General features: G+C 34.9%; 1 protein-coding gene across 19 annotated transcripts in view; it reads right to left on the bottom strand.

Moving 5' to 3' along the window:
- CCDC88A (coiled-coil domain containing 88A) overlaps positions 1 to 14,606 on the bottom strand; it is a 101,643-nt gene that overhangs the window by 21,305 nt on the left and 65,732 nt on the right. For 17 of the 19 annotated variants that reach the window (XM_080587475.1, XM_080587474.1, XM_080587473.1 and 14 more), the window contains exons 15-22: positions 12,996 to 13,133; positions 9,512 to 10,582; positions 8,870 to 8,997; positions 5,080 to 5,221; positions 4,197 to 4,373; positions 3,455 to 3,616; positions 891 to 1,168; positions 537 to 680 (exon numbers count right to left, since the gene is read on the bottom strand). In XM_080587475.1, the coding sequence (XP_080443601.1) occupies positions 537 to 680; positions 891 to 1,168; positions 3,455 to 3,616; positions 4,197 to 4,373; positions 5,080 to 5,221; positions 8,870 to 8,997; positions 9,512 to 10,582; positions 12,996 to 13,133 (2,240 nt within the window). The remainder of the gene's footprint in view (positions 1 to 536; positions 681 to 890; positions 1,169 to 3,454; positions 3,617 to 4,196; positions 4,374 to 5,079; positions 5,222 to 8,869; positions 8,998 to 9,511; positions 10,583 to 12,995; positions 13,134 to 14,606) is intronic. The other 2 variants (XM_080587477.1, XM_080587463.1) reach the window with 1 other exon arrangement.

Here is a 14,606-nt window from a genome sequence, read left to right as displayed (position 1 = left end):
CACCACAGGCAGAAGGCATGTCATTGCAAACTTCTCCGCCAGATGAACAACTCTTAATGCCTCTTCTTGAGGTGGGTAAGTATTGTACTATGTAAATAACAATATTAATTTCAACCAGACTATTTAGGGCAACCTGTACCTCAGTAGTAGGGATCAAACTGGCCTTCACCACCCACAACACTGAATTTCTACTCCTACCAGCATTAACCAGTCATTCTGCCTCTTAAGCAACTCACAGAGAATGGTTTGCTCCCTCTACAGCCCACATCCACACAGCACAGTGCATGGCCTGGCATTCTTAAGATGCTATGTGGAATTCAGTATAGTCAGCATGCAATAATTACGCTTTATGGGTTTTTGTTTTGTTTTGTTTTTAACTGTTCCTTCTTCAGTTTTCCTAAAGTAATTATACGATAGAACAACAGAGTGTGTTTCGGTAAGGTATGTATCATTAATATTCTGGGGCACAGCATCGGGTATCAAGATAAATGAGAGGATGCAATGCTTGTTTAGACTGCACCAGTGTTTTGCTTTACCTATCATTTTCATCACGAAGTTTCTTATATTCTACTGCTACAGTTTCGTGTTTTTCATTTTGCTGAAGCATTTTCTCCTGTTCTATCTTGAGCACTTTCTCCAACTCTTCCAACTGCACTTTCTGTTTCAGCAACTGATTGTACCTGCAAACAAGAATTGTATTTAAGCTTTTTTTTTTTGGAACAATAAAACATGGAGTTGTTTTTTTTTTTTGAAAATATGATCATTCAAAGTTTTAAGATCTTAGTGTTATATTTCAGGAATACAGATTTTATTCATCATGGGTATACAGCATTTCTTGCTGTTTAGTCAGGATCAGTCTTCTAATTATAGTCATGCATATTAGTATTTACCTATCTTCTAAGTCCTTATGCTCCACCTCCAGATTTTTGTGTGCAGATTTAAGACTTCCATGTTTAGCAATCAGCAATTCATACTCAGAAGCTTGACGTTCATGTAGGTGTTCCAGTTTTTCATGATCTTTGAGAAGTGAATCGTACAAGGATTTCAGATCCTCATGATCCTTGAGCACACATTCATTTTCATTTTCTAGTGCAGACTGTTGGATCAACAGTTGAGCATTCTGATTCATAAGAGATGTACTTTGAGAATTAAGGGTGGAATTTTCAACCTGCAGTCATAAACATTTGACAAGAGTCGCACATTAATTTCATAGACTGGATCATCTTGTCTGTATCATTCTATCGAAGGATTTCTTGAATGTTCAATTCATTATCTCAGCAACTTTCTAGTTACTCCATTACCTGAAAGCCTTGAATGGAAACACTTTTATTTCTTATATCCTAACAGACAACTCCAATTTGTACATGTTGTTAGATCTGATGGAAAGTATTCCTGTGGAAGAGTACCATTTCTCTAAGAGTTATGTCAGAACAGTATTTATGTCCATTAACACATTCAAGCTTTCAAAATAGGACATATAAAAAACTTTACTTGTGTGCTTCTAAAAAAGATTAACCTCATCTAATCCTTGGATATCTTAAGAAATTAAGGATACCTGACATGTTTGTCATCTGACCTGCAATAGTCTAGTTTCCTCCTCTTTCCTATTCAAAAAAAGGAAAAAAAGAAAAAAATCAACTACTAAGGCTTCTAATACCCTCAGGGTATCTGCTAAGGAAAAAAAAAAAAAAAAACTACCACTGCAACGCATGCTGTTACTAAGGAACAAATCCCTTTCTGTTGGAACTGCAGCACTGCTACAATGACAAAGCTGAACGTTTCACTGGAAATGAAGTAATGTCTGATGGCAAGTGTATACTGTAAAACTTCAGACTGAATTCCAAGTTCGCTTTAGTACAGAAATCCCAGTCACCCTTTAAGAAATTCTCTCTCGTTTGTTCTTTATGGGTATCAGGAAGAATGCTAGAATTACAGTTGCCTAAGAACAGCCTTGACATAGTCTATATAGACTTTAGTCTTAGTTCACATTTCAGATTTAGTTAACAGTCACTCTCATTTTCATGAGCATACTTCACCTTTCATTTTGATTTAGAGTTAATAGAGAGTTGTCTTGCAAGTGGAACTCCCTTTCTTGGACTGCTGGGTGCAACATCCTCCTGTCATCCCCAGCAATTAAAATTACATTGCTTGGTGAGATTCACCACAAAAAAAAAAAAAAGACAGAAAATGCTTCCCCTTCTAACTCATTGTCCCAGTACTTTGACTTATCTATGGTTGTTTTATTCTCCAGCTTTATCAGACAGGAAAGGCCTGTGCTGTTATACAATCCATGAGGCAAAAACCAAACTGCCTAAGATATTCCTGCTATTTTGACAAATATAATTACAAAATACTCAAAGAGTTCTGAACCCCAGATATATACCCTCATCTGTCTAGAACAGTCAAGGATGCCCATGTCCACTAATTTTTTAACAACTAGATGAGACACACTATGTGCACAAATGTTCTGTTTTGTTCACAGGCTTGCCAGACACAAAGGGGAGTACTGTGCACTAATTAGATTTCAACATGGTAGATAGAAAGTGCATCTGTGGTACAACTGGGTTCTGCTTTCCAGCAAGAGACAGAAAGATGACTTGAGGCATTCATGAAATGCATTATTTGTTCACCCTTTTAAAGATTCCCTCACTCATGGATTTCTGTCTGTTTTTCATCATTTTTGGCATTTTGTTTACTATTTGTGCTGAACTGTGGATTTCGTATCTCCCCTTTAAGTATTCTTACAGCTCCAAAAAGGATTTGATTCATTAACAAGAATATTTCATTTATCAGAAGAAAAAAAAACATATGCATTTGACAACACTGTTGGAAGCATGAAGGATGATATATGAATTTTGGCCACGACGGCTGGAGGACTCTGCAGGAAAACATTTTTATAATTTCCACGGCCGCTCATTACCTTTTTTTCTACCTCTGCATTATCTAAATTACATCTTTGCATATTTATTTTTATGCAATTTTCAAACCTTTTTGCAAATTCTCTGTATTTACTAACATCTTGATTTTCCTTTTAGGTATGACTTTTACTTATATATTTATTATTATATCTATAAAAATAGACAAAATAGATTTATTAGCCTCTTTGGAGATGCTAACTGCTTTCCTGACCTAACTTAGAAGTAAAAAAAAAAAAAAAAAAAAAAAATCTTACAAAACTGGGTAACAGTCCTCTTTACTCCTGAGTATGAAGTCAAGGGTTTAAATAGGATAAACACAAATGATTAAAAGCAACTTCTGGAAATTTTATTCTTTATCAGCCATCACAAAATATTATTTGACTGCTCCTAGTGCAGATTATTTGTATGTTACTTCCATTTTCATGTCTGTACCAGAATCGAAACATGATTTATAGCATTTCTGCTAGCTTTAAAACTTTCACTTGAAAAACTTTTAAATTAATTTTGTATTTAAAAATAAAATATTGTAATATTACCTGAAGCTTGGCATTTTGAGTTTGTAAAGTTGTATTTTGTTCTTGTAGAGAAACAGTCTGTCTCTGAAGTGCAAGAATCTGAGCCTGCAGATTACTATTCTGTGTTTCAAGCTGCTTTAATTGTGTTTTCAGTGCTTGTTTCTCTGCCTGCAGTGTAGCATTCTTTGAACAACAAAAAAAAAAAGAGAAAATAAAATTTGAGTTCATGGCTGTTTACTGAACTTCAAATAGAACTGTTTTTCCAGAACAAATAAAGCAGCATGACTTATAATACTATGATTCGTTATGCTTTAGCCTCAGTAGAGAGAAAGGATTTAAAATATTCACAGGTATTTCCAGAGAACAAACTGTGTCACCTTATATAACAAAGTAACATATAATGATACTGCTATAGATTAAGATTTAAAAAATGCATAAATAACATTAGACCTATGTAAGAAAAGTAAAGAAATCTCAATGACTAATGTAAACAAATATTATATAAGAGAGATTTGTGAGGTATCTGTGGATTCAAAAAGTCAAATCCAGGTTTATATTTTTTCCTTTTAAATACCAGTCAAGTGCTTTATGGCATCTGTCAGTGCAGAATCCAGCTGTATCATACACTATTTTATACAGATTATGTTTAGTCTATAAACTAGGTCATAAATTGCACACCTCCTTAAGAATATTCTCATTTGTATTACTGGAGCAGCTCACAACAAATACTTAAAATCAGAATAATAGAAAAAGCACATCTTACATTCCTTTCCACTTCTATTAATCTATCTTTAACTTTCAGTAATTCTCTAGTAGTTTCCTGATTTTCTTTCTCCCACTTATTGACAGACTGATTTTCTTCTCCACTTCTTGGAGGAGAATTCTGAACCATCCTTTCCTCTTCTTGTCTTTGCTTGAGGGCTTCGTAGTTCTTTTTCACCTAAAATTATTTAGAACAACTTATATTAGGTTTAAAATTTTCCATTTTCAACATCCTATTACATGACCATACCACTTCTCAGAGAACAGAAAGTGCAATACGTGCATATCTTACTGTATTTGTAAATTTGCTTTCTGTATATGTTTGATGAGTTGATGTACAAATAACATATGGATACTTGTAGCTTAACTATAATAAACACTTAAGACAGGTATGACTACGAGACCAACAAAGAGACCTCTACTCTGTATTTTACTTTAGTGCTTTCAACTGTAACTCCCCAACTTTTATAAAGTTCAACAAATCAAGGAGATTGTTTTTTTTGTTTGTTTGTTTTTGGTTTTTTAACCACTCCACTCAGGCTGCTCAAGGCAGACCAGAAAACGTAACTTACTAAAAAATGACTATTTTTGGCATTCCCCAATCAAATAAACTCCAGATTATTAGTCTACCTGACATATTCAATGACCACTGAATCAACTCCGCCACACCTTTTCATGTGATTTCAACACCAGGCCTATATTACTGAAGTTTTAAAAAGCAGTCATACTTTTGTCCTGCCTTATATTACTCTAAAAACACCCCCACCCTTTTTTTTTCTCTTCCCTTTCCTTTCTTAAACTAAAAGGTCAAGCAAAGTATAGAAACAACAATAGCTGATAAATGGATCATTTAATCTTACAAAAAAATATGTCATTCTCCTTACTGTTTTAAGCTCTTGACGGAGTTGCTGGTTTAAATTTGTTGATTCTTCTAAACGAGCCTCCAAAGCAGCAATTTTTTCTTCTTTTATTTCAAGAGACTTCTTAAGTGTGGATTCTAATTTTGACTCCAGAAGCTTGTACCTACTGATCAACGACATCCCAGAAAGAAAGAAAAATTGTATTTTGGAAAATTATTTCAGGTATTTAAATTTTAAAGAGTTCTGAAACAGCAGCCCTGTAGCTACATTCAAAAACACGTGAATGCTGACTATTCAAAAGCATGAAGACACCTTGGTATTAATACCAAGTTCTTTTTCTAAAGCAAACAGAAGGCAGCAATCCAAAACATTTTTTAATCCTTCATTCTTGAAAACATTAGATATATAAAAAGCAACATTCAACTACAGCACTAGTCTGCTGGCTTTATTTGGATCATTAGCGTGTGTGTGATGACAGCACTCTTCCTCCTGGCTCCACTCCAGTGAATCCTGCAGGGACCTGAACTAAATTCGAATATGAAGTATTCAGAGAGCAAGATTTTCATCAATTTCCATTTCCTGCCTGCTTAAATAGAGGAGGCACTAGGGAAGGAGAAGAACACAGTTCTTTGCAGGTGCATACTCATTTGATGCGTAAGTGTGCGAATTGCTCACTCAGCCCAGCTGCTGGGATTTTAAGACTGTTACCACTCCTGATGTGTATGATTCCAGTTTTTACCATATTTACAATATTGTAGGGTACATAGAAAACCAAAACCACATATTTGGGAGAGAAGTGATAAGGATTTAGAATATATTATTTCGAAACAGTATCTCCTGAAACTGTCAGTGTACAATATTCTAATGCGTTATTAGTCCTTTAAAAAAAATTACTTCAGAATGCTACAATCATTAATCACTTTTCAACACTACCATCACTGTACATGTGTTCAAAATTTGGAAAACATCCCACTTTTGCCTGCGGTAGGATAAAATAAAACAAGCCATAAATATTCCCCTTCCTAATCTCAATTGCCAAAGAATCTATCAGCTAAGTGAAAAAAATAGATTGCAAGAGACTCCTGAACTGACAATAGCATTAAATCTATGCAGGAACTGGAGCAGAAGACCAATGGTAAGTAGAAAGATGTCCAAAAACATTATGTAGTAGTATGAGAATTCTAGATTTTAGGGTATGAAAAACAATTTTCAGGGACTTAAGAAATACAGGCATTCTACAACCAGTAGAACACACACCATTTTATCTTATTGAGCTGAAGCATATATTCAGCTGCAAATGAGAAGTTTCGTTACTGCAAAGTTATACACTTATGCAGAAAAGGAAAGACTAATAGCAGAGAGCCATTCCCCATCTTCCTTTTAAACACCTGATTACAAAAAATGGTTAAACTTTCTAATTCCATTAAGACTTGGGCATTTTAAATTCGGGGTCAGAATCCACAAATCTGTTTGTCTAAGGACAACAGCCATTTGAAAGATAAGACAAAATGGAAAACACCTTGAAGGTAATTCACCAAAAGTGGTTGGCTTAATCCCCACCAAAGAGGAGATTCTTCTCAATTTTATTTCTCTCAGAGAGAGAGAAATGGTGCTTTTTAAATTTGTCACCAAAATGAGAGAGACAGACCAAAAATACACCAAGAAGTGATTTTGGCCATAACGAACTTAGCTTTCTACAGACCTGATCAAATAATTGCTAATGTCTCACCTTTTGGATTTATGAAAAGTTGAGAATACTGGAAAGGCAAGATAGTCACAGAGCACAATTTCAAACCAATCAACCTTTCCACTTTTCAAACAAGTATTTCCCACTCACAATCCTCCAGCTCTACATGCAGTTGTTACAGGTCAGTCTACATTTTGATTGTAGAAGAGTCTCAAAACAGTAGCTTAGCCCAAATTCCTTCACATCTAAAACTATTTGTCACAAGCCTGAGCTCAGAAGCAGGCTTTAGGTAATGTTTTGGGTAAGTAAGATTCAAGACATAAATCTTACTGCACACCTTCCCACCAATCAGCCTGACCAACGACATCATACTCAGTCTGACATCCAAATATCCTGTATCATCAAATATTCCATCAGCTTCTGTGGTGCTTTCACATGGTCAGTGCTTGACAATCAAGTCTGATATGAATTCTTTTCAAGAGAGGCATTATCTCCTACTGTAAGGCAATCTGCAAATAATTGAGCACGAGCTGTTCTTAACAACAGTGCAGCTGAGCAGTACCAAGTTACAAGTGAACTAAGACCAGCAGAAAACAGGCCAAGAACAGGTAATAGTCAATATATACACAGAAAAAAAAATGCACTCCTTGGAGAGAAAAAAGCACCAAAGGCAGTGAGGCAATTGAAAACTGTTCACTTGTGTAATTCCCACTCTTGACTAACATGGAATCACACACAGAAATGGAAGAGGTCACAACAGGTGCCAGAACTATGTCAGAAGTTCATTTCCAGATTATATTTTAATTAAACCTGAATAAAAGTCCCAATTCCATGGAGATATGTCAACTCCAAATTTTCTTCTGAATTACAATTAATAGATCCAATAATACCATTCTGTAAAATGTGATGGAAACACTAGCATTACATGACCCAAAGTCGTAATTAATATAACATCCCAAAGCAACTAACCAATGAGAAGTGAACCCACAACATCTGAATCTTTAGAAGTATAAGCACTTGTAAGAGACTAACAGCATTGCCTGAAATGTAGACGCAGATTCATAAATCTTTTCACAGAGTGTAATTTCTAAAAGCACCTCTACAGAATAATATTTTTTCCCCAGAAGAAGTAATACTAGTCAAAGCTCTGATGGCTTTTTTTGAACTCCTCATCCGTGAGCTGAGAAAGGTAGATTGAAGACCCCAGCAGAAAACAAGAGGTGTCAACAGATTCTCCGTACGGGATTTTGGCACTACCTCACTAACACAGCTCTGGCAACAAGAAAGGGAAACTGAAGGAAAATAAAAATGTAATCTGGTTTTCTTTTGATATAGTAGGCCCCAAATAAACCTACATGTTCATGACAATCAGTAGTAATAACAGATCATGATGCCAGTTTTTTTTTCCCCTTCTCCTATTTAAAAAGGGCACAACTGAATAGCATCATGAAAGAAAGATTGGCTAGAAGCCCATACTAATCTGCTTTTCTCCAGTCACAATTTTTCCCTAAATCCCTGCAGGATAAGACAGAACACAACATACAGCAAAGCAAACAGATGTCAGGATAGCAGCTGCTTTATACCGGCAGGTGTGGCAGAGTGATAGAGCCAGTATGAAGTTTTGGAGACACTCAAGAATTGGATACATCCCAGCGTGTATAAGAGGGAATACAAGCAGTTTCTTTTTTGGTAGAAAAAAATAGAAGAAAATAGCATCAAGGAAAGAGTGAGAGTTTAAGCTAACCATTATGTGACAAAAGTGTAAATAATGTTTCTATCAGTCAAAAAGAAATAAGCCTCACTACGGGCCTGTTTTCTTTTACTGCTACTGTTCCATTGCTAACTAGAACATAAGTTTTGATTATATATTAACTGTATCTACTGACACACTTCAAGAAAATTCCTAGTAGTAAGAAGTAGTAATTCATTTCCAGAGACAAAACACAAAAGCACATCAGCTACCTTATTAATTTAAAAGAATTTCAAGTTCCATTTTTGGCTTATTACAGTGCATTAAAACCAAAGCATATACACAATAAGAGTCTGTAAAACTGTTTTATCTTTATGAATATAAAAGACCCTCAATTCTATACTATTCGTTGAGTAGATAGGCCTTGACATTCTCACCTGTCATCACTACTCTGTTCATCATGCAAGAGACGCTCCTTGTTTAAGCCTATTTTTTCAAGTTCATGGGCAAGCTTTTCTAGATCATTGTTCATTTGTTGGGTCTTCAATTTTTCACTCACCAAGTCCTTACACAGAAAAAAAAAAGCAGTGTTATTATACAAATATAATAATGCAGTCTTAATTCTCTTTGCCTATGTACAAGTCTTCTATTACTATCTAAAATTTAACTGTCATTAACTCTCCTTTCCTTCCAAGTGTTAGCTTTTAGCTAGCATCAGGCATTATATTGTCACCATAAGTATGATTTCACTGTAGCTCTTTACTCCTTTCCTTTCTGAAGAATTTCCCTAATTTGGTCTCAATCATTGGGATCAAGGGGCAACATTGTAGCCAAAGCAAATACTAAGATGAAGAATATGAAAAACATTAATTTAACAAAGGCTTCATGACTGCCTGTATGCAACCTTACAGATTTAAACGTAATATGACTGCATTTATTATTATGTATTTATTATTATGTAACTCCATCCCTACTGTAACCACTGAAGACACTAACAGCATACACAGATGAATGCATAATACCTTTTTCCCCCCCCAAAATACAGATTACATTAAGAATGGTAACTACTTTCTATTTACCTCTCGTAAAGTGACAAGGGTTTTCTTATCAATAGTAGCTCTTTTCACAAGTTCTTTATTTTCCTTTTCTAGTTCTTTCAGGCGAACGCATGACTCCTTATATACAACTATTTCTTTAAATAGAGATTTATTTTCCTTTTCCAGATTGCTAATTTTTACATTGTTTTCTTCTAAAGTACTATCTTTAATTTCTGCTTGTTGTCGAAGTCTTTTATTTTCTTTTTCTAACTGTTTCTTATCTTTTTCCAGTTGAGAAGTCTCTTGTTCTAACAACTTATTCTCCTTTTCCAATTGCTCTAGGCGCTTACTAGAGATTTTCAACTCTTCTAAGTTTTTCTGCAGAGTCTGATTTTCAGACTCTAAATCTTGTAATTCACTTTCTAGTTGCTGAATTTTCTTATTGCTGTTTTCAAGGGCTTTCTGTAACCTTTGGTTTTCTGTGTCTAGACCTTGGTAGCTGACTTCTAAGCGTTCACTTTTCTTAAATGAGGCTTTCATGAGTTCAAGGCTTTTTTTAAGTTGTTCCTTTTCACTCTCCAGTTCCTTATTTTCCAATTGTAGTTGTGCCACCTTAATGCTTGTACACTTCAAAGATTCAATTGTTCTTCTTAATTCTAAGTTTTCTTCATCAAGTTGTGAATTTTCCTTTTCCAAGGATTCTAATTGAAAAGAGAGATTTTTTAGGCTATCCAAAGTCTTTTTCAGCTTTCTGTTTTCCGTCTCCAGGTCTGAGTTTTCTTGTTCTAAGGCCTCTATCTTCTCACAAGTAATTTTTAAGTTAGTAATTTTTTTCTGTAATAATTCATTTTCCTTCTCCAGACGATGCAGCTCATTCTCGAGTTCTTCTGCTCTCTCCCCTTTCTCTTTATAATGTTCCAGTTCTTTTCTCACTTGTTTTTTCTCAAATTCAATCTTATTTAACTTACTACTGGTTTCTTTAATAGACTCATGAAGAATTTTATTTTCTTTTTCAATTTCCTTCATTCTCGCTTCAGCACTGATTTGTGAGCGTTGTCTTAGAGAAGCTACAGTTTGATTCAAATGTTCATTTTCTTGTTCTAATAGCTTAATCTAATTTTGGGGAAAAAATGTAAACTCTAGTAAGCAACATGCCGACAAATAACCAATTCCATATATAAACTGAAAGCTACTAAGATACTAAGATTACAACATATTTCCCTTTTACTGTAGGGTTTTTAATAGGATTTTCTCTTCTTACACTACTGATATTTATTTGCAGCCTTACAAACACTGCATATGAACCCAGGTGAGAGTTTGACAGTAAAATCCTAAGTCAATTTGACTCCTCAAAGACCTTTCTCTTGGACAGAAGATGACACAGAAATAAAACTAACAAAATACAAAACAGAATAAAGCTGCATCTATTTCTTAGCTTCATTTCCTTTTCATTTGTGTTTATTCAGATCTAGTTTATTTTCCTTAAACTATGTAATTTCCAGATAGCTCTCTCCTAGAAACATGTAAACAAAAAACAAAACTGCAGTCAAGTTCTAAACCAAACTTGAGATGAAAGCAGGTGAGAGAACTCCAAAAGTATTATTTTTATTTCACTTGAAAAAACAGCGCTGATCTGTTGGATATGAAGGCATCCTGATCATAGTAAATCACATTTTGGGAACAAACACAAAGCTTCATTCATTTTTCAGTTAAAAAGGGACATACTGCTTCAAAACAGCCTCCAAAGAAAGTAAATCATTGACAGGACTGAATTATTTTCTTAGGAAACATATTTCCAGATCTACTTTAAGGTCAAATGTAGCTTTTGTATCTTGATTTTTTATTTTATTTTTATTGAGTTACTTCATATCAATTTGAATTACTTAGATTTGAGTATTGAATGGCAGACTACAAATTGCAGAAAACTGTTTAGATCAATATTTAGGAAAACACACATCATGTATCATAAGGGGCATTTCAACAACACACTGCTTTGGAGAAAAGTGAAAATGCTAGCTGCAATGAAAAACAGTGACTGAGAAAATTATAGACTGTTCTTTCATATTTAAGTCTGAATATAGCTATTAATAACAGGATTTGCAACTTGGATCCTGGAAATGGCTATCTGTTCTAAAATTATTAAAAAGGTGTCTAAACCCCCCCTTTTTTTTTTTAACGGTTCTTTACATAAATTGCTATCTTACTGAACATATATAATTACTTTCTATGAATTCAGCTTCCATAATCCAAACTTAACAAAAATATCATGATCAATGCCTCCATGTTTTTGACAAAAATCAAATGTACTTTAGGGAGTCCCTCCCAAAAAGTTTCAGCACAGGATTTGTAAAAGACACAAAAGATGCTGCTAACTCAGCACAGCTCCTAAGTACGTAGTTTTAAAATAGAATTAGCCCCACTGAAGTGTCAGTCCTACTTCAACACATTGAAAACACCACATTTATCTTTAATAGTTGAACTGGGATTTACAACCTATTACAGTATTCTAGAAAGTTTTAGTCCCTTTTCCCTGGAATACACTTCAAATACAATGTCTAAATCAATTATTTTAATAATGAACATCTAAACAAGACAAGGTAGTTTTGCTTTCAAGTTATCCCCACTTGTCTTTAAATGAAAGTAAAGCTTCAATAATGAGCATTTTTGTTGTTGTTAGGGCTGGAATTTGATTTTCTGATTAAATTGGTCCTGCACAAATTTTCAGAATTTTTACAATATTCTGTATTCCAAAATAGTGTACTTTTATATTTTCAGTTAAGCCAAAAACTGTTGATCTGATCAAGAAATATCAGTAGAATTCATAAAAAGATAAATATACTTCTAATCTGAAAAAGCTCTAAAAGTATATTTGTTATATAGCGAGTGCAGACATCAGTGACATTTAGTACCTCCCAAATACGGCCCAAATCTTTTACAAAGACACAAATTCCTATTTTGGACGATCAAAATAACAAATTCTGTCATCTACCTGCAAGCCTCACCTAGCAAACATTCTAACGTAAAGGACTGTCAGGAAGCTGCCTCAGATAATTTTGAAGGTAAGTGGCACAGCAGAAGAACAAACAAACCAGCTTGGATACACTGGTCTTTGTCACGTCCCCTCAATGGACAGGCTGCTGTAGTTCTCAGTAGTACTCCAGCATTACTTCAAACACTGAACAGCTGCCTGGAACTTGTTTTCCTCCACTGAGAGGTGTTTGGCCTAACTCCAAAGTTCCCAATTTTCTGTTTTGGCTGTGCTACAACCTCTAAGCAACTACAGCAAATGCATAGCCCATGAAAACCACAGAAGCATTACTAAACACTAAAAAGTTCTAAAACTAACAGTAAAGCCTCTGCTTAAAATGAGTCATGACTCTCCCTGGCTGCAGGTCTTATACAAACTGTTTTGGTGCAGGTATGTCCTTTTGGCAAATCTGCTACATTTGCAATCCCTTTATGCCTATAGAGAAGTACAAAAGGAGAACAATACAATGCTGCATTAACACTTAATTCTGTTACTCACTTGTCGCTCTGAGTTTTCTCGAAGTGCCTCAAGTGTCTTTTCAAGCTGTGTTTTTTCCTTCATCAAATCTTTACTCAAATTTTGACTGTTCTGCAGACTTTGTTTCTCTTGGCTAATTTCATTCTCTAGCCCTTCAAGCTAGAGGAAAAGAAATAATTTTTTTAAAAATCTACTTGAAAATGATCATAGCGTTACTCTTAGCTGGGTTGAAGGGAGTCTTATAACAATGAGTAAAGCAAGTTAAAGGAATGAATAACATGAAACCTTCTATTCTCTGAAACAATTCATCTCTTTTAGGAAAAAATTACTTCTAACAGCATCTTCTCTCCTGGTTTAGAAAAAATATATCTATAAGCGACTTTTTCATTTAAAAAAAATGGTCAGATTTTATTAGGTTTTGGATATTTCCCCAAGCACCCTTTTAAAAAAGAAAAAAAATATATTTCAGTGAGGCTTATACTGCTACTCCACCTCCCTTTCAACTTAAAAGGGCTGAGCTGAATGTTATTTCATCTTAAACACTTCAAGAGATACTTATGATGATTACTTATGACTTCAATACACAGGTTTATTTTGTAACATGGTTACAACTCCCATAATGTCACCGGACAGCAAAATTGTTTGCAGGTGACAGTCACCAAGTGTGATTTTTCTGTCACATCTAAGTCAAAATTAGTAACTTAGAAGCAACATATACATTAAACAATCATCTGCTGGAAAGATTATATTCTATGTCAACCCACGCTCCACATTTCCCAATGCTAGAGGAGTCCAGACGTAAATCAGACTACAAGCAGGGCACAATATTTCCAGAAAGAAATTATCTGAGTTACACCTTAACTTGCTGGTAAAAAATAGTGAGAAATAAAAATGACAGAAAGATGGCAGAATAGAATGTGTTATTCCACAGAAGAATTTATTGGTTGCAAGTAGGCAAAAAGCATGACATCAGTTAAGTCAGAACCTGAATAGTTTCACTTCGGCTGAGAACACTGATGATTGACCAGTTTTCCACTTCCCTCTCTCTCCAAAATTAAGATTGTCCTGATCCCTTGCTTAACAGAGCAATGCATCTTTTACAGGGATATTGGCACTTTCGTTGATTTTTTGCAACGGAGAAGGAACTGGCTCAATCACCTAGGCAGAGATGCAGTCAGACACCCTGTGGGAACCAAATTTATCCACAGCTTGCTCAACTGTCTCAGCTGGTCTGTCTGCCAACTGGACACAGAGTAGAGTTCCTGCGGTCACTGTGTCTAGCTCATTTTAGTGTAGTGTAGACTCTATATTAGCAGTTTGCTTGAAGAGAAAGCATGTCCAGATAGAAACAGACTATGCACAGAAGATCCATAATAAACATTTTGTTCAACTTCACACATTTTGCTGAAGTAGTCACAATGCAGAACAATGTTTTGTAGGGTCAGCTGAGAAAAAGGACATGTTGCCAGACATCCCAAGTTGTAAGAACAGTATCAGACAATTATGAAGACTTACTACTGCTTGTTTCTTAAACCTGTTCCCTTCTTTTGTACTCTCCTAACTGTCTTCCTTGTATTGTACAAAATCTCAAAGCAGCACATAGGCTGCTGCTGCAAAAAAATGTATTTTTAA

Source organism: Anser brachyrhynchus (assembly GCF_964034855.1).
Source record: "Anser brachyrhynchus genome assembly, chromosome: 3".
NCBI classification, from domain to species: domain Eukaryota; kingdom Metazoa; phylum Chordata; class Aves; order Anseriformes; family Anatidae; genus Anser; species Anser brachyrhynchus.
This window is presented reverse-complemented; position numbering and strand designations above follow the sequence as displayed.